The sequence below is a fragment of the Eretmochelys imbricata genome, chromosome 19 (assembly GCF_965152235.1).
Source record: "Eretmochelys imbricata isolate rEreImb1 chromosome 19, rEreImb1.hap1, whole genome shotgun sequence".
NCBI lineage: Eukaryota > Metazoa > Chordata > Testudines > Cheloniidae > Eretmochelys > Eretmochelys imbricata.
Window position 1 is genome coordinate 8,821,533 of NC_135590.1, and position 20,589 is coordinate 8,842,121.

The 20,589-nt window shown below is 46.5% G+C and overlaps 1 protein-coding gene across 1 annotated transcript in view; it reads right to left on the minus strand.

Moving 5' to 3' along the window:
* RUNX3 (RUNX family transcription factor 3) overlaps positions 1-20,589 on the minus strand; it is a 118,093-nt gene that overhangs the window by 59,874 nt on the left and 37,630 nt on the right. The window contains exon 3 of the mRNA XM_077838052.1: positions 2,427-2,671. Coding sequence (XP_077694178.1) covers positions 2,427-2,671 — 245 coding nt within the window. The remainder of the gene's footprint in view (positions 1-2,426; positions 2,672-20,589) is intronic.

Below are 20,589 nucleotides of genomic sequence, written 5' to 3' on the forward strand. Positions count from 1 at the left end.
AATTCTAGTTCCTTTCCAAATTCTAGTTCCAAATAAATCTGGCAAATTATGTCCTGATAGCTGAATGATCCCCCTGTTTTCTTAATTGGCATATTTGTATATTTTGAAATCCCTGGGTTGTTGTTTTTTTTTTTTTTTAAGTCAAAGTCGAAATATTGTTAAAATGCGAACAATTTTCAGTGAAAATTTTGCCTATGTAAAAATGGTAGGATTTCTCTCGTAAGAGATCGATCTCTATATAATCCACCTGCACTGGTCGCTAATAGCATTACCCGAGAATAGAAGAGAATTACACGTCAAAAATTTCATGGTATGTCACGCAGTTACAGACTCTAGGATTTCATCTTTAACTTCCACTTCAGAAGCTAAGCTCCCGATTATACACGCCACAACACACGCAGCTGTAGCAGAAAATTCCACAGAATCATTGCAAATATTGTCAAGATTTCATTCTTTAAAAGGGCCAGGTGCAGCTGTTATTCCAAACAGCTACGGAAGCCAACACAAACTATCCTCCTCAGTCCTACGACATACAGCCGGGCCTGTATTCGTTTCCAAATAATTGCTAAAGGGAGTCTTCCTGCCCCCACGCTAGTTTATATAAATACCTGTTTGTAAAAGGGGTCAAATAAACCGCTGGAGCTGAAGAATATTTTAAAAGCCATTGAATGTAGGGGCTGCAACATCCTGAAAGCCTCAAGCGAAGAGGGCTCACTTTTGCTATTCTGCAGAGACAGTTTCCCTCTAACCACTTTGGATCGAAACCTACCAGGGTTCTCCTTTGATTTCAGCTGCGGGCGGGGAGTTGGATGTAGCGCTCTCAAGCTTTAGAATTTTGGCAAACGGAGACTCTCAGAAATAAAGGAACTCGTATTTCCCCATCGACTTTCCAGATTTGTCCTTTAAGATCTTCTGTAGTGAGAGATCTCCCTACTATTTAAGACCATCGGGTTTTTTTTTAAGCAGGGATTTTTGTTTTCGTTGTCAGCCTTTTCTTGGTTTAAGAGGGGAGACAACATTCAAAAGTTATATTTACACTCCTATCGCTGAAATGTATCTTCTTACTTTGATCCTTTCCCCAGGCTTATTTGCTCAACGTTTGTGCTCTTAAAAGATCATCTGCACCAATGGCGTCAAGCCCCTTTAGGTTTATCTCCTGGTCTTGCTCAGTCTGCTTTCTCGCAGATCTATCATTTGAGCAAAAGAAATTAAACTCGAGTTTTAAAATAGCATTCATCACTTCCCTCCGCCCCCGAAACACAGCAACACCGCTCTGAATGTGCTGGGTTTGGTTTTCAGTTTCTTTATATCATTTTTATATTAACTCCCTTCCCCATACGTTCAGATCAGATACATTTTCTAGTCACACCTCCCTAACACACACACAGAGTTACTTTTTGCAATACATTCTGTATAGTGTGCATAGCCAAAAAATTTACAGATGTGTCCCCATAAAGAAACTTTCCTCTGTCGCCTTTCCTTAGCTAGCTCTGCAAGACTTTCGTCCTTCTTTATTAATTCCAGCCTTCAGTTCCTGGTTTGTTTGTTTTTTCCCGTGTCTACAGTTTAACACCCATTCTTCCTAAGAAACCGAAGAGAAACTCCATAAATCCCTAAAGGATTCGCGTTCAAGTTGACCACGAACGATTTATGTTCGCCTTTATTGTTTGGCCTGATCATGAATCCAGAATAAGGGAAAATATTTTTTTTCCGTTGTCAGACTTGTGTGGCTTCTTAGTTTGGATCCGTGGGGAAAGCTCGCCTGGATCTGTGTAAGGTGACTGTCACTTATTTTTGCGATCTTTCTTCCTCGGATAGTTTTTCCTCCGTTCAGTCTATACCTCCAGACACAGAAACCCGGTGGATTTTTAATGTTTAAATATCCCACAGGACCTAACGGAGTGAGTTAATTACAACCGGGACAAAAGCAACGAGGAAGCAACATGGAAAGGAAAGAAGCTGCTCTTTAATGTAGCCCAGTTGTCTCTGCAGTTCACTTCTTCCCTTTATTATTTCAGAGCAGATCTTCCCCCTGCCACTTAGGTAATTAGCCTCTACTCTCATTAAACTTCAAAGTTCCCTGAGAGCTCCTAACCCTATGTTATATCGGAGATGTTATAACCGCAGGGCAAAGCAAAAGCTTGATTAAAAATAAATACGCGCACTGAAAGTGAAGGCAGAACTGATTTAAAATGAAACGGGGGGGGGGGGGTGAGCTGGGGTGTCAATATTAAGGTTTATTTTCGTGGGTGAGTTTCTCCCCACATATCCTCCCCACTAAAAAAAGCCTCTCATCCTTCTCCTCCCGTCCCCAGCCGTTGCACAGGGGGATCAGACAGGGTTTTAGCTCATCCCTTTGGAAGAAGCCACATCTGGCTGGTCTGGAAACATCCCCCCTTTCCCTCCCCCCCAGCCCCTTGTCTTACCTTGAAGGCCACCGGCAGGGTCTTGTTGCATCGCCAGTGTGAAGGCAGCACCGAGCACAAGAAGTTGGGGCTGTCTGTCCGCACCAGCTCGCCCGCGTGGTCCGCCAGCACGTCCACCACCGAGCGCACCTCGGGCCGACTTCGGGAGCCCGGCGCCGGCGCGCTCAGCGCCCCGCTGTTCTCGCCCATCTTACCGCAGGGGAAGGCCGTGGAGGGAGGTGTGAAGCGCCTGCTGGTGCTGGGGTCTACGGGAATACGCATCACAACAGCGGGCGTTAGAGAGCCGGCGAGCGAGGGGCGCGGAGCTGCGGAGAGGCGCCCGGAGCGCGGAGCTGCCCCTCTCCAAGCCAGGGGCCGGCCGGGTCCGATGCAGCTTCTCGGGGCAGCGCTGTACAGAGAGCAGGGAAAGAAGCAGCGGCCCAGGGAGCCGGGGTGTGACCTGCGCTCAGGAAACGCGCCTCCGCCGCGGCCGGGGGCTGGGCCCCGCAGACCAAAGGAGCCGGGGGACAAGGTCGAGTCACAGCTGGGGCGAAGGGGGATCCCAGATCCTGAGGGTCACCCGTGGGCTCCGGCGCCGTCCCCAGTCACTTGGCCTCTCCCCGGAGAGCGCTGCCCCGGGCTGGCGTCGCGTGGAGGCAGGGCTCGGGTGGCGAGCTCCTGGGCTCTCTCCTCCCTCCCTGCCCGCAGGAGCCGGCCCTGGAGTCAGGCAGCGAGTCCCCCTCTTTGCCGGCTCGGGGCGATTCGGGACACACACAGAGCCTGGGCGCGCCCGGGTCCCTTGGCAGGGGGCAGGTCTCCGCGCAGCTGGCCGGAGCCCACGCTGGGTCCCGGGAGGTTTCCTTCCTCTCTGGTGCTGAAGCCGCTTTGCCAAGCGGGGCGCGCTGGCCGGGCCTGTCCTCCAGCCAAACTCCTGCCCGCGGAGCTGCGCGAGTTGACACCCGGGGGCCCGGCCACCCAGTCTGGGAGGAGACGCGCCCCCACCAGCCCCCCCCGGCCCCGCGCAGGAGGGGATGCCAAGCGGGTCCCAGCGACAGCGCCGACGTCCTCTCCTGCCCGTTCCCAACACAGTCCTCGCCGGCTGCGGGGCGCCAATCCTGACCAGTGCCCGGACCCCCAAAGCTTGGCTCCCCCACCCCCACTTCTGGGGCTCCCAGGTGGTGGTGGTGGTTTGGAATGGCAGACGCGGCCCCCTGTCACCAGAGAGCCCCGCGGAGCTCTGACACCAACCCAAAGTGCCCGCAGCAGGCTCTGAGATACCCTATTTACTCAAAGCAGCCATGGGGCGGAGCTGTCCGCTGACTGACGGGGAGGAGCGCCAATGGAGAGGACCAGGACGGGCTGGGGACCCCCCCCCCCATTTGCACACGTTGCCTGGGAAAGCGATAGAAGCAAAGGGAGGAGGGGGCGGAGCCAGGAGGAGAGGGAGGCGGGATCTCAGCGGGAAGCCCCGCCCCCAAGCCCCAGACTGGGAGGAGGACGCACCTAGCGGACCGGTGGCATATTAAAAACACGCACAGACAGAGCGCTCCATTCAGCGGGGCTTCATTAAGTGGCTGGAGCCAATTAAAACGTTGCTTTGCGGCCTCACCTATTGCGGGACGCAGCACAGTGCGAAAGAGCCAACAAGGACGCCACAGGCGGCAGTTGTCCCTGATTCTCCCCAAACTTTCACACGCTGCAGAGACACATGGCTCTTAACCTGAGAGTTCTTCTAGATGTCCGCCTGAATACGCGGCTTCTAGGCAGCTAAATGGCGGCCCCCACCAGCTCGACGTGTCTGAAGCCGAGACGCAGCCCTGCCGCCTCGGAAAGGGTCCAGCAATTCCAAAAATAAATGGTCAAAATAAGAACCGACCTCGCCAAGACACCGCAGAGCGATGCCATCCCATGTACCTTCGCAAAGCGCTAGCGAGGTGGCAGGGAGACTGACGGATTTGCTAGGAGTTTTTAAAATGGTCCAGCCTCAGAAGGGGGGGGGGGGATCTAGGGATTAGTTACTACTTATCAACTAACCGCTGTGTATCAAAAGATCCCAACCGACAGCCCTCATGATTAGTCTAATACCTGCAACAAGTCGGATAGCTTTAGCCACTGTGTAATATATTTTCAGAGGGAAATTGACACCTGACCCTAAGAATACAGTGTGCACAGGAGTTTGGGGGGCTTTCATTTTATTAACATGCTGCCTCCGCCGTCTTACTTTCCCAAAATGAAATCGACAGAGGCACAGATAGAAATGCCGATCGTTTCAGAACAAAGTCCTGTTTACTATTATCCTTTTTTTAAAAAAAAAATGTCTATTTTAGCAACTCTTAAACCAGTCATGATCCTTCCCAAAGCGTTTGTTTGGATTTAAAACCAGGGAAACACGTGTTTTCAAAATGGAATTTTAACAAGAAAATCTGTAGGGGGCAAAGTGATACTGATTCTGCGAGAATAAAATTAATTGATCGTTTGTAGTTTTTGTTTCATGTTTGCATACAATTTTGTTTTACAGATGAGTCGTCTTTCTAATAAAATATAAAAACCGATGCAACGAAATGCACCGCAGAATGGTCTATAAAATCAAAGAGTGTTTTTGTCACATTTTTAACACAAATATTACCAACGGGTCTAATGGAAATAGAGGCACCGTCGCACACAGTTTAACTGCTGACTTATTTCTAAAAGGAAGTTATTTTTCTGCACCATCATGTCCAGGGAGGTGGATCGATTGCTTTACTTCAACAGCTTCGCTGGTCGGTTTTGCAAATTCCTTTATGGGACATGGCATGTTCTGTATAGCAAGCCATTCTGTCTACACCAGATCAGAAACTGTTTAGATTCTGGGCTGGGTAAATTGTTCGTTGGACTATGTAAAAAAAAATACCCCATAATAAATAAACACAGGTTATGAGACACTTTTCTTTTGAGGTCGTAGATCCTGAAAGAAGGTTGAGGTTGCGGCACATTGAACTCGATTAGGGGCTTTTGTCTTCCAAATCCCTCCAGTTTCTATCTGTTCCCTGGAACTTTTTAGCAATATCATTTTATAGGGTTGTTTACTTTGATCTTTTCCTACAGAATTCTAATCTAGGAAATTGACAAAGGAGCCAACATTGCAATGTTTGTTAAACAGAAGAAACCCATGTCAATTTCACTAAGCTTAACGTTTTTTCCCCTTGTGCTTTCCAAGCCGATTTATGATTTTTCAATAACCAAATATCTGTGAATGGTTTGGTGATGTATTAAAACGGATCCAAACATGCTTATGATGAAAGTTGCTTTTCTGTGCGTGTGTGTGTGTTTAGACTCCTCCGTAATGAAAATTAAATGAAAAGAAACCTCAAACTTAGACCGTCTTGAAACACAATAATGGAAAATAATGGGGGAGGGGGGAGGACGGGGGAGAGGGGAAGGAACGGGGCGGACGGCTGGATGAAATCACAAAGGGAGAAATCCAGAATAACAGATTTCTATTTATCTCACAGCTGTGATTTTAATGTATGTGTGTGTGTCTAATAAACTCTTAACAATGCTGCAATCCTTCCCTTTTTAGGTGAAAGTCTGAGGTCCGTAGAATCATTCCTATTCTTTTCCACAACAAAAGAGATCGACATAGCCATGTTCCACGGAAAGCACCAATGTCTGGTTATACTTACACACAGTAACTGGGGAGAGGTTTGAAAACAGGGAAGAATACAGCCCTGGCAGCAGGGCGCGGATAGATGGGACCCAATTGCTCTATCTCTTGGAAAGATTTTTTTAGAAGGGGTATCTTCAAACGAAGCCAAGTTCCTCCATGGCTCCACTTAAAGGGCGTGTTTTGGGTGGGGGTGGGGGCTCACAGATGTTGGGAGGGGGGGTTGTCACCCCCCCCCACCCACGCTTGCGCGTTGGAAAACCTGGAGGGACGGCTTAGCCACACCCAAGCTGAACGGCCGAGGAAGTGAAGTGATGTGACTCAGCCGCTAGTTGGCGCTTTAGCCACGTCTCTGAGCGGCCCTTTGGTGCGATCGGTGCAAAGAGAAAAGGGACCCGGACAGCTGGGAGCTGCTTTGCCGGCTTGGGGCTGCTCCGGTTTCTATCTTGCGCAGAATCAGAGCACCCCGTTTGCCCCCCACCCACCCACACATGCACCTTCACGTCTCCCCAACAATCCCTCCCTCCCCCCCCAACCTGGCTCCCTCGATTAGACCCATCAAAATAACCACAGGATGATTGTTACATTCCGCAGCCAGGGGGTTCCCATTGTACCCAGCCAGCTTTGTTCAGACGCCGGGCTTTAAAAGCAACGTGCTCCCCAAAGATCCGGCGGTGCGGCCCGGGAAAGGTACGTCTGTTACCGACCCCTTTCTCCCCATTGAGGAGATACTGAGGAGTCTCCCTTTCACCTCAAGGGAAGCATCTGCCGGTTGAAAGCTTCCATCGACTTCCCAAAGGGGAACTTCATGTTACAGGCTGTATGTGTCACAAGCTTTGGGATCAACCTCACGGGAGGGGAAATCCAGGAACATTCCTAGGGTTTCAGAATTTATTTTGACATGTAAACTCGATTTGCCTGGGTTTTTTGTTTGTTTGTTTTTGTTTTTAAGTTAAACTAGATACATTTACCCCTCCCCCCGATTTATTCCCGGGTAATGTGATGAGAAGGAGATGGGGGTCTCTTTACAGAGCTGAGCTGCTTTCTTAACAGGAATTTTTTGATCAGGCCAGGTTTGACCTCACAGAAGTTGCCAGATTGTCAAAATCTCACTCCGCAGCTGCCAGGGGAGAATCTTTGACTGGTTTATTTAGCTGCCTAAATAGAAGCCGGGTTCTTTGGAGCACCTGGTTTTTAGAGACTAAAGCAAAAAATAAATGTCTAACATTTCCATCTTTTCCCAATGATCGAACTCTGCTACTTTTAAACTCCTCGCGTCAAAAGGAAGCGGTTTAAAATGGCCGGTACAACCTGGGAACGACCTGTCAGTGGAAACGGATTCGAAGGATCCAGATCTAAAGTGGCGTGAATCACAAACGATCGCGGATATTTTCACTGATTGTGACCGGCTCTGATCTGCTAATCTGAGCAACTAAAAGTTGCCAGGGGATTGACTACGCCGAATCTCACAGCTAAACTTTCCCAAAGCCAGCCCCAGGGCATTCCCGAATTCAACAGCTCAAAAGTTTGGCTGCACTTTAACTTCACGCCTAAAATAAAATAATAAAAAAAGATAAGCTACCCCAGACTCTCGGGTGTCATTTTTTCTATACACTTGCAGCTCAAGAGAATTTCACCAGGGGTTTAAAGCACCTGAATGGAGAAGCCAGAGATAAATGCTGGTTTTCTCTCTCTGTAATCCATACACAATATGGGGTGTGTGTAGACACACAGAGAGTTCGCCAGACTGCACTGCATACAAAACGGGGCAGACTGCTCTTACATACAACATCCCCAAATGGCAAACAACGCAGATAGTCAGTTGCAGGGAGCAATTTTTCCAGTGATCCCGCTTGTTCCAGCATTTCTCGGTTGCTCCACCGCTTTATCCCGGCTAACAAAGGCTTTCACCAAAATATTTCCCACCCAAATTGCAATCCCGACCCCCTTTCTGCTTGGGGAGCAAATATTCTTTGCGATCTACCCCTCCAGCCGCCTTTGGGGCAGACGGTTGCTCACTTTTTATCTCTGCAGGAGCCACGGTGCTAAACGGTGCTAAACCCAGTACATGCCAGGGGTGTTTTGAGAAGGACTGAAAGTGAAAGGGGGAGGGGAGGACGAAATAATGGCCTCCATATTCCCCCAAAGCAACCTGGACACCACCGACATTCTTGTATACGAGTATGAAATAAACACAGAGCTGCTTTCCCCCGAGCCAGATCTTATAGTGTTTAAAGTTTCTCCCCCCCCTGGTTTATTAAAATGCCCTATGGACTGAAATCACCTTCATCCCCTTACGCTACCACGTCCATGGCAAAAGCCAAAGCGATTTCCCCTGACCCCTGCAACCAGACACATTCTTCGCCCACCCCTTTTGTTTCATTCCTAACTCTGTAGTTCCCCTGTCCATACGCATCATTGTCTTTCTCCGAGTTGCAACGCTTGGCGTGGCGATCCAGTTTGTAGCCCTACGATCTGCAAATGTGGGATGGTTCATCTTGTATGGTTTGATCGCCAATTATACACCCCCTCCTCACCCCCCCCCCCCGCCAACTCCTTCAGGCAACGCGTTCCTTAAGCAGCACGTATTTATGGAGAAATAATGTAATACAAATCAGACCCCCCCCCCAAGAATAAATGTAGCATGAAAACAATTTTCTATTCAGTAACAAGTTGCTGCATACCGAATGCACCATTATTGTTTAAAATAAAGAGGTTGGCTTATTCTGCAACCGAAATCAACATATTGGCCATCATCTTGATACTCGCGGCAAGGGAAATTCTTGAATTTATTTGGCCGTTTACATAATGCACCTCTTGCAGGCCGCCTCTACCGGTTGCATGCTGGCATTAAATACACACATGGGGTTCGATTAAACCGAATGATCTGTTTATACGGTATTCAGTGCAGTTCGGAACTAGACCCATCGGGAATTTCGTTTCGTTGATTCGGTCCTGTTGCTTGGCTATCGAGGAATGCACTCGATGGATTTTATTTTCAGGGAAGGAGCGATTTAGAAATATCTTGGCGTTAACATATTTCGACACTCCTTTAGAGTTTAAACAGTTTTGTTTTGTTTTGTTTTTTCAAAAAACGATCTCTGTGGGTAAGTTGCTTGAAGGTGGGTGGGTGGGAGCCTGATGGGTTTTATAGATGGGAAGGTATTTAGATGAAATCACTGATTTTAGCTAAACCCATCCAGGGCTGTAGGTTCTGATCGGTTTGAAAGATTCTTTTCCAAGGTGCAAACGTGGTTGGGTCAGTTACACTGACAGATTATTCAGGCGTTTTCTGCCCAGTGCACAAATCCCCCTCTCCACCCCCATGAAGAGACTCTAGCAGAGGGTGTGTCTTGCTTTAGGGCCGGGCGGTGGAGGGCTGGCCTGGCTGACTGCGGAGATGGAAGCCCTCACTGTCTCTGGGCCTTTTCATTGGCTGTTTTTTGAAAGCCTCCAGCCTGTCATATCTCAGAGAGAGCTGATTAAATTCAGTATAGAGACTAACCAATTTATTTGAGCATAAGCTTTGGTGAGCTACAGCTCACTTCATCGGATGCGTACTGTCCATACCATACTGAAGTGAGCTGTAGCTCAGGAGAGCTTATGCTCAAATAAATTGGTTAGTCTCTAAGGTGCCACAAGTCCTCCTTTTCTTTTTGGGAATACAGACTAACAAGGCTGTTACTCTGAAACCTGTCAGTATAGATAGACAGACATCTTAAAGGTGCAATTCCCTGAGCTCTAGGACTCATCTGTGCATGATCCTTTTAGAGAAACAGATTTGTTTTATTGTGCGTAATGTATAAACCCTTATTTTAACACTGAACCTCACAGATCAACCCCCAAAATAGCCAGGAAGGGGCTGCCTCTGGACTGGTTGATATTGACCTGAAGAAGAGCTCTGGGTAGCTCCAAAGCTTGTCTCTTTCACCAACAGGTGGTGGTTCAATGAAAGATATTACCTCCCCCACCTTTTCTCTTTGACTTTGTGTTTGGTTTAAAGGTCTTAAATAATTGCTTCCACACTGCAGTCAGGTTTGTATTCCTTTGTCATGCTGCATGCTTACACTGTGAAGCTTTAAAAGACGCTCAAAGTTTGATCAGAAGATGCCAGTCCCATTGAAGTTAATGGCAAAAGGACCATGACTTGACAGAGAACAGGGTAAGAGCTGTTGAGCTCAGGTAAAATTATGCAGATACAAATCCCAATTACCCAGCCAAGTTAAATAACTTATTAAAAAAAATATTAGTTGCCCTTTATTGGTGATTTCAACGGTGGTCACTATATGAAAATTAAGGTTGAGTGTGCACTATCAAATACTGTATCATCTAGTTTTAAAATAATATTTACCCTTAAGAATGAAGGTCTATTTTAAAACTTTAAGGACATCAGCAGAGATATCATTGGATTGTGCTGGGTGAATGGTAAAGCTAAAGAAAAAAATCATGGCATTTAGAGTCCATCTATAAAGGAGCTTAGCTCACATTTAGGCCTCTAAACCAGTGGTTAGATTTTCAAAAGACCAGAACATCTTGGGGGGATGTTGAGTGCTGAGCACATTTGATAATCTGTCTTCTATTGTGGGTGCTTGAAAACCTGACCATTAAAGCCTGTTCAGCATTTCCAGAAGAAAAATTAGTAGATTAGAATTTTAAAAGGTGTCTGTTTATCTGATTCAGAAGTAAAATCCTGATATTTGAGGTTTATTTGATTGTTTTAAATTCCCTTCTGTTTTCTTTAAAGGCAAGTTGCCGCTAATAATGTAAAGGGATTATTCCTAAAATGTGACACACACAGACAAAAAGCCAAAACAAACAAACAACATATACAAACCACTCCACCCCAGAAGACATAAAGTATAACCAAAAGGTGACCAGTTCTGTTTTCCGGTTTACAGACGCTACAAGGGACAGGGCCGTTCATTTTGCACAACCACGACCATATTGTTGAGAACACACATGAAAAAAGCGTAATGAACAGAGCTGTTTGTCAGGTTTCATGGGCACATGCAGAATTAAGGAAGTAGGAGCTCAGAGAGCAAGTGGAAAGGCAAGGTGGCTTCTGTGGGGAGATTAAAGGGAAACTTGCAAAATGAAAGCAGAGAAGCACCTTGAAAATAGCCTCCAGATTCCTAACTTTGGACCAGGTGATCCCACAGACCTATCTACCATAGAAAGAAATGGGAGTTATGCCTATGGACTGTAGGGCAATGGGCTACCTTCTGTCCATAGTTACAAATGGGATGCAGTAGATGTTTAGCTTGTAAATTCTCAGTTCTGCATTTGTTCAACACCTAACCCAATGGGTGTCATGGTCCATGACTGAGCATCAGAGTTGCTGCCACCATCTAAATAATAAACAACAATAGGGTTTTCATTGGAAGTGTATTGGTACTTTATTGATTTAGCTTTATGCAAATGCTAAAAAGGGCACCTAACTGTATGCTCTAGGTGTTCCTAATGCAACTTGTAAATACGTCACAAACATACCCTGAGGGCGACAGAACAATTTAACATACCCCGGTGCTAGCAAGACATGCAACTCAAAACGCTCAAAGCCTCCTCCCACTTCAACAGGTCCCCTCTCTGGTTTCCTGTCCCTTCTCCCCCTTGTTTTCAACTGCTTGGGGTAAAAAGATGAGCTATTCAGCCTGTCTAGAAAAGCAGCAAATTCAAGTTATTTCAAATCAGTGGCTTTTGGTCCTTTACCCTGAGACGCTATGGACTCAGTTCTACACTTACATGCAGAACTGAGATGGTGACATTTGATTTGCACCTGTGTAACTGGGGGCAGACGTGGGTCCCAGGAGCCTAATTCACCATTGCCCTGCACCTTATGTCTTGATTTGCACCCATGCCAAGTGAGTGCACCAGGGTGTCAAATGCTCTGGCTCTGATCTGGGAGCCTTTTACACACAGGTTGCCCTGGTCTGAATGATGACACAAAGTGCAAAACAGTGCAGGATCAGGCCCAGAGATCGACAACGTGGCCAGTGGATCTGGGTGCCCATCCTGAAACACGCAGCGCCCAGTTCATGGTAGTCTGGTGGCTCCTTTTGCAAAGGAGATGCAAAGCAAACACCCAACCCAGAGAATACCCCTGGCACAACAGACCCTCAGCACTGAAAGAAGCTTAGAGGCTTGATTCCCTTTCCACTCACAAGAGCATGTCCTCATTCTTTTCAGTGGAGTTACTCCCAATTTATACCAGTGGAAGTGGGAGGAAAATCAGGCCCCATGTGTGTTTTACAGTGGGGAGAAATTTACACAGCTTTCATAAACTCAGCCTAGTCCTTCCTTTTGCAAGGGAAAACTGAATTTTCCAAGCTCTCTTTCTTGAGGCTGTGGTGGGAATGGCAGGAATGGAGCCACAACACCTGACCTATCACAGACCTTGTTTAGTCTCTGATCTTAGCTCTCCTCTGAGCACATTCTTTATTCCTTTGCAAATCAGTAAGTACCGACTGGTGGGAAATAGGTTTTAGAGCTCTTAATAGTTAAGCTTTCCCCTTTGGTAGTGAGTGCATTTTAGAAAAGGTTAATAGTGAATAAGCCCTAGGATTTGCATGTGCCTCTTCTAAAATACTTAATACTTTAAAGCTACTGTTCCTGTGTCAGGGAGGTCAGCAGGCCCTTAAATCACTGCTTGCTGGGATTACTTCACTTACAATATCCTCTGTAGTTTTTAATTCAATTGAGCTGGTATTTAGCAACAGATCCATTCGCTTTAACATCAAGGAAGTAAATGCATGGTCTATAGGAAGCTTTCTATTAAAAATTCATTGCAAACTGTGTCTCAAAGCTCTCAGGAGCAACCATCTCTCAGCAGGGCCATTCGGGTGTCTGGATCTGTTTTGCAGTTAAGGGACGGGATCTGAGAGCAGCATGTGGGGAAAGGGACGTGCCATTCATTCATAAATCAAACAACAGAGGCTGGGCCCAATGGGGAACAGGCTGTGACATTTTATAACCCCAGAGTGCCTCTTTCTTTGAAAGATCAGATACTGTTAACATTCGTATTGTGGAAGTGCCTAAGAGCTCCAGGGATGGATCAGAACCTCACTTTGCCAGGTGCTACCTAAACACAGAATTAAAAGATGGTCCCTGCCCCCAGCAAAAGTCAATGAGAGTTTGTCTAGGCAAGGCAAACAATAAGAAATCAGCTCTTGGGCTGGGATTAGCTCCATGTACAACTCCACTGACTCAGTGAACTTGTATGGTGCTCAGAAACTGCAGTGATGCATTTGTCCCAAAGAGTCTTAATCGGCTTGACCGTGAGTGTTTGTGTGATTGATTACACCTGAAAACATGCTGATGTGGGAATGGTCCTTTTTTCATGCATCGGGCCTGCTTTTCTGACAATCAAAACCAAGTCTTTGCTCCCATTAGCCCTTCAGAAGCCAGCAGGCCTCTGAGAGAGTAAACTCAGTTCCATTTTGCTGGGTGCATTGTCAACAGAATCGTAAGCCAGGCTCCAAATGAAGGATTTTTACAATTAGCAGCAGTGTGAGAAGCAGGAGGACTCCCTCCAGCTGGAGTTTAAGATCATAGGGGTGAAATCCTGGCCCCAAAAGTAAATGGCAAAATTCCCATTGACTTCAACGGAGCCAGAATTTCACCATTGGTGTTTGCAAGACCAGTAGGCCTTCTTTTGTCTAGTGGTTAAAATGTGTGTCTGGGAGCCAGAAGAATCACTTTCTATTCTTTATTGTGCTTATACACTTGCTTTGTGTCCCTGGGCTTGGTTCTCCTCCCATTTACACCAGTGTAATTCCATGGATTTCAGTGGAGCTACTGCTGATTTACACCCACGGCAGTGACAGAAGAATCAGGTACACGTACACACACGTGCCTATTTGGGACCCAATTCTTTACTCACAGACACTGGTATAAATCAGGAGTAACTCCACAGAAGTCAGGTGATGTGTAAAATAAGGGTGAAGAGAATTGGGCCCAGAATGTGCCACTTTCTTCACACCGGTCACATGAATGAGCATTCCGCCTTTTGCCCTAGAATGACTGTTTAAGATTATCTGAAACCCAATCAAAATGGATGTTCGTTTTGGCGGGATTTTCAAAAGCATCAAAGTGACTTAGAAGCCTAAGTTCCACTACTTGAGACTTGTGCTTTTAAGTCAGTTAGGGCCCGGTCATCATAACTACCCTCCCCCTTCACTACATAACAATTAAGGTTATACTCTGTGTACAACTGACAGTGAGGTTGAGGGGTTTTTTGAGTGTGGGTCCCATCTGCTTCTTCCACTCTTTTTTAAAAGACCCTAATGACTGTCAGTCCCTTTTTAGTTCTTAATTAATTTCAGAGTTCAATTGCAAATAGGAAACAAGGCAGCTTTTGCCCTTACGCACATGAATATTACTGTTCCATTTAATGTGGTTACGTGTGGAATGCTGTTATCCATTCCTGCCTGCAATAAAAGCCACATGTTTTTAAAATTTTGCACTTGAAAAAACTTTTAGGAAAGGAATCAAGTATGTTTTGTATGCATGGCATGAGATAAAAACTAGTAATAAATATTCAAAGAACAGTTAGAGCTTTATGCTTGATTTAAACAAGTGAGCGCAGGGCTAAGGCCGTTCAAATAATGAAAGAATGAAATCCCAACTTTCTTTTAGGAATGTGCTTATGAAGAGAAAATGAACTATTTGTGTTGAAGGGTTATAAAGCACCGAAAGACAGAACAGCCCTTTCAAAAGCGATCAAGGGTTGCTAATGGAAATGGGAATTTAGGGGCTGATCCAAAGCCCAGTGAAGTCAATGGGTGTCTTTCCCTATGGATTTAAGTGGAATTTAACTGGTGCATAAGGTCTTGAGCTGGGCCCTATGTGAAAGCGGTGAATTTCACGACTGGGTGGAGACTCCATTTGCCTCAAAGGTTTATCATAAATAACACCGCATTCTAACCCGAAATGCACATGCCAGATTTTTCTCTCAGGTACACTGGTGTAAGTCCAGTATCCTTGAAATGCACACTGTGATATGTCTGACTCTCAGATACATCTTTCAGAGTAGCAGCCGTGTTAGTTTGTATTCGCAAAAAGAAAAGGAGGACTTGTGGCACCTTAGAGACTAACCAATTTATTTGAGCATAAGCTTTCATGAGCTACAGCTCACTTCATCGGATGCATAAAAGTGGAAAATGCAGTGAGGATGTTTTTATACACACAGACCATGAAAATAATGGGTGTTTATCACTTCAAAAGGTTTTCTCCCCCCACCCCACTCTCCTGCTGGTAATAGCTTATCTAAAGTGATCACTCTCCTTACAATGTGTATGATAATCAAGGTGGGCCATTTCTAGCACAAATCCAGGTTCTCTCTCCCCCCACATCTGAGTATCAAAAAGAAAAGGAGGACTTGTGGCACCTTGGAGACTAACCAATTTATTTGAGCGTAGGCTTTCGTGAGCTCCAGCTCACTTCATCGGATGCTGTAGCTCACGAAAGCTCATGCTCAAATAAATTGGTTAGTCTCCAAGGTGCCACAAGTCCTCCTTTTCTTTTTGCGAATACAGACAAACACGGCTGCTACTCTGAAACCTGAGTATCAGTGACTCTGGATGCAGTCAAGGTTGTATCAAATCCCCCGCCATTACAATCGCTTTGTAGGATGCTAGTGTCAACCAGCCACTGGCCTTTGGAACCCAGTGAGGTCTAGCTCTGTTCACAGCAGGTGTGGTCGACCCAACAGTCAACTCACCGGCAGCCAGGCTATATTAGTACTTCCAGGGTTGCTAGCACTGGAAGTCGAGCCATGCTGGGAGATGTCCCTAAAATCCACACTGTAGACGAGGACCTGTGATGCTGCAAAGGCAATATGCTGAGCCCTCCAAAAAGCGCAAGAAAGAAAAATTCCAAAGGAAAGAAAAAGGGGAAACGTCTGGATGACGGAAAGGGAAGTGAAAGTCACATGGCAACGAAAAAGTACAGCAGAGTCAAAACAAACAGCGTTATAGTTTATTATTTATAATCTGGTAGCACGAAGGAGCTCCCATCACGTATCAGGATCCCATTGTGATAGGTGCCATAGCAACACAGATCAAAAAGTCTGTGCCCCTGGCATCCAGTGCAGCAGAGGGGCAAGATCTCGGGCCACCATTTGGGGCTGATGTGGAAATCTGTTGTCCTAGCACAATGAGGTCCTGGTCTATAACTAGGGCTCCTGGGGGCTACGCTAATACGAATAAATAACGGTAATAATCTTGGACGCAGAAAGGACACCTAAAGCCAACTTTTGTACAAGGTGGTCCCTATGGCTTTCAGGACACTGTCCTGGCACAGGTGCCTTGGATGCTATCCACCAGCAGAACATCTGCTACCAGCGCCTGCAGCCATCTCCAATAGACGGTGATCTCGTCAGAGGGCACAAGTCAGGCAGGATTGGGCTGGGTCATTACTTAGTCAGGTGACCCTCAAGGAACACCAAGGTGCTGCAATGACAATTGTTGGTCATTTAGTTGGGGGTGCCCTCCCCTGTGATTCTGCACTGAGCCAGCACCCCAGGATGCACAAGGGGCTGTGGCAGACGTCGTCTGTCAGCTGTAACAGTGATTTGCACTTACATGTCACCTTTTGCCAGAAGATCTCCCATAGCCACACAAAGCTACTCCAGTGCCATTAGCCTCATCTGCCAGATTAGGGAAACAGAGGCTCAGAAAACTGCAGGGATTTACCCAGGATTCTAGAACAAATTAATGGCAGCCTCCATGCCCCTGATTCCCCATCCCCAGCTCTAATCACCAGGCAATCCTGCCACATTATGTCCATAATGGGAGGTAAAAACCAGGCTCCTGCCTGTGTGGGATCATTGCACACTCAGTGGCCCTTTTCCTACGAGCAATGGGAGTTAATCCCAGTGTTCTGGCCAAATTCCAATTGAATAATCCCATTCTGCCTCCCCAAATCCCCCCCACAGTTTCCACGGGACACGGCGTTCTTTACAGCCTGCTCTAAACTGTTGCGCGGGAACAATTTATAGAGTGTGGGTGCTGAGAGACATTGAACCAACTGTAAACCCTGTATGTGATGGAAACCGCTTTAAGCCAGGGGATGAGATTACTGGTTCTGTGGATGAAGGGAAAGCAGTGGATGTATTGTTTCTTGACTTTAGCAAAGCTTTTGACACGGTCTCCCACAGTATTCTTGTCAGCAAGTTAAGGAAGTATGGGCTGGATGAATGCACTATAGGGTGGGTAGAAAGCTGGCTAGATTGTCGGGCTCAACGGGTAGTGATCAATGGCTCCATGTCTAGTTGGCAGCCGGTGTCAAGTGGAGTGCCCCAGGGGTCGGTCCTGGGGCCGGTTTTGTTCAATATCTTCATAAATGATCTGGAGGATGGTGTGGATTGCACTCTCAGCAAATTTGCGGACGACACTAAACTGGGAGGAGTGGTAGATACGCTGGAGGGGAGGGATAGGATACAGAAGGACCTAGACAAATTGGAGGATTGGGCCAAAAGAAATCTGATGAGGTTCAATAAGGATAAGTGCAGGGTCCTGCACTTAGGACGGAAGAATCCAATGCACCGCTACAGACTAGGGACCGAATGGCTAGGCAGCAGTTCTGCGGAAAAGGACCTAGGGGTGACAGTGGACGAGAAGCTGGATATGAGTCAGCAGTGTGCCCTTGTTGCCAAGAAGGCCAATGGCATTTTGGGATGTATAAGTAGGGGCATAGCGAGCAGATCGAGGGACGTGATCGTCCCCCTCTATTCGACATTGGTGAGGCCTCATCTGGAGTACTGTGTCCAGTTTTGGGCCTCACACTACAAGAAGGATGTGGATAAATTGGAGAGAGTCCAGCGAAGGGCAACAAAAATGATTAGGGGTCTAGAACACATGACTTATGAGGAGAGGCTGAGGGAGCTGGGATTGTTTAGCCTGCAGAAGAGAAGAATGAGGGGGGATTTGATAGCTGCTTTCAACTACCTGAAAGGGGGTTCCAAAGAGGATGGCTCTAGACTGTTCTCAATGGTAGCAGATGACAGAACGAGGAGTAATGGCCTCAAGTTGCAGTGGGGGAGGTTTAGATTGGATATTAGGAAAAACTTTTTCACTAAGAGGGTGGTGAAACACTGGAATGCGTTGCCTAGGGAGGTGGTGGAATCTCCTTCCTTGGAAGTTTTTAAGGTCAGGCTTGACAAAGCCCTGGCTGGGATGATTTAACTGGGAATTGGTCCTGCTTCGAGCAGGGGGTTGGACTAGATGACCTTCAGGGGTCCCTTCCAACCCTGATATTCTATGATTCTATGATTCTATGCAGCAGCACCCCCAGAACCCCTAGGTCCAGCACCTATGCTGTTGCATGGTGTTACTGCCTACTAACCAGCTGCCATATTTCGTCCCAGAGGTGGCTGCACTGCAGTGGCGTAGGGAGGGACCCCTGTGGGCGGTCTGAAGCTTGGAAAGCCCTTGGGGACGAAAGCTCCTCTAGACCAGATTATCAACACGTATAGTAATAGAATACATTGTTCTTCATTCATAGTAACATCACCGAGCTGACACGGCGAGGGAAGAGAACGTGGAAGGACTAAGGAAACCAGCACTAGCGAGAAACCTTGCCTCAGTGTCTACCAATGACTCATTCTCATCCAGGTCACAGGACAAGTCTGGGATTGCATCATAGACCACCGTCCGCTCCCTATAGATGCATTGATTTCACATTCATCCTGACCAGACAGTGAACTCTGAGAGAGTCATTCGTGCATGGCGAGAAAGTAAATACCAGTGCAAATCATCTAGGCTCCTATGCAACCCTCCGTACGACCAAGATTTGGAGATGCGACCGGTGTTCTTGTGTGGCTTCGGCTTGGGTTCCTAACTTGACATACCTGAAAAGGGGCCTGAATTTCAGTGAATGTTAAGCACCCATCTTCTTAAAAATCAGGCTCCCTTGAGGTGTTTCAAGTGGGTCACCCCACAACGGAGGCTTCTGAAATCACTAGTTACTTCTGAAAACCTTGGCTCGGGTTTGTGGTAACCTGCTGCCGTTATTAGTATCGAACAGGAAACTCAAATAACTCATGATGTTATAGTTTAATACGGCATCTCGAACATATGTTGTGGCCTCTTCATTGTGGTATTTGTACAGCACAGAACCAACAAAACCAGCTATGCAACCATGTGTGAATACACCATATTCACATAACTAGTCTGTGGATGACAGGACACTTAAAAGTCAGAACCACCCAAGAAATGTTTCAGCGAGCTTTCAAAGCAACTTCTGATGGGTTCAGCCAAAATTATGCAGCTGCCAACGCACCATCAGAGCCAAAAATGAGGAAACAAAACCCATACCTTGCTCTTGCAATATCACACAAAAGTCTTTGATATGCAAGTTAACAACAATTCAGTCCCCAGCATCCTAATCTAGATGTTTGAAATTTTGAGTAGAAAGGAGACAGGAAAGAAGTGTCCTAAATTACAGGTATTCTCAGATTATTTAGAACCACCACTTCGGTAAATCAGCTCTCAAAAGGGGACACTATCATACCAGATCTGGGCAAGGATGCTTCTGGGAAAGGCATTTTAGGATCCGACAGTAATTGGATCCAATACTACAAATCAGAAGTCTTGATGGGGAGAGGAGAGATGGGATTTCAGGGGAAAGGATGACTGCAGCATCAGTGGGTAGCAGAAGAGTGAATATCAATACATCCAACCTTCCTGTCAGCATCAAAACACCCCCATAGTCAGAAACAGTCATCATTTTCAAAGCCATGTGGGTGCTAAAAGGGAAGCTGTGTGAAACTCAGCCATTTTGGACTCCTAAGAAGGAAGGCATCAGGTTCCATTAGCATAGGTACAGGGTAAGGAATAAGAAGAAGTAAATTTTATTCCCAGCTCCACCACCAACCTGCTGTGTGACTTTGGGCAAATCAGTTAACCTTGCCGTGCCTCAGTTTCCCCCATCCATAAAATGAGGACAAGAATATTTTTCACTCTTTTGTAGGCACTTTGAGATCTACAGCTGGAATGTGCCAATTGTAAGTATTATTTATTGCTCAATAGGGATTCATATCTCGTAAGTTTTGCTTTAAGTGTGGAGTTCGGATAAAACCACAGTTGAATACTAAGACTATTTTGAATTTATATTGCCCCTTTCAGCAAAGGGTCGCATGGATTTTTTCCCCAAACCCTAAAATGCAACAGAGACCACCGAGGAGCAGGTCCAGAATCACATGGGCCCCAATTCAGGAAAACACTTAAGCAAGTGTTCAGTGTTTAGCATGTGCTTAAGCCCCATTGAAGTCAATGAGATTCAAGCAGGTGCTCAAGTGCTTTCCCAAACTGAGGCCTAGTTACTCATTCCCCCATCAGCTGTCACAAACATTCACAAGCTTTTCAGCCAGTGCTGGGTCTGTAACAAAACCTTGGACCAAGCAAAGTTTCAAGGTTTCATTACAAAAATTTTGCTCACTTCTAACCATTATGCATATAGCGATTGAAGCCAGAGCTAGCTAGATGGATACAGAGAGCGAGAGAGCGGAAGCTCACTAGCTGGCACTTATCGTTACAGGAGTGC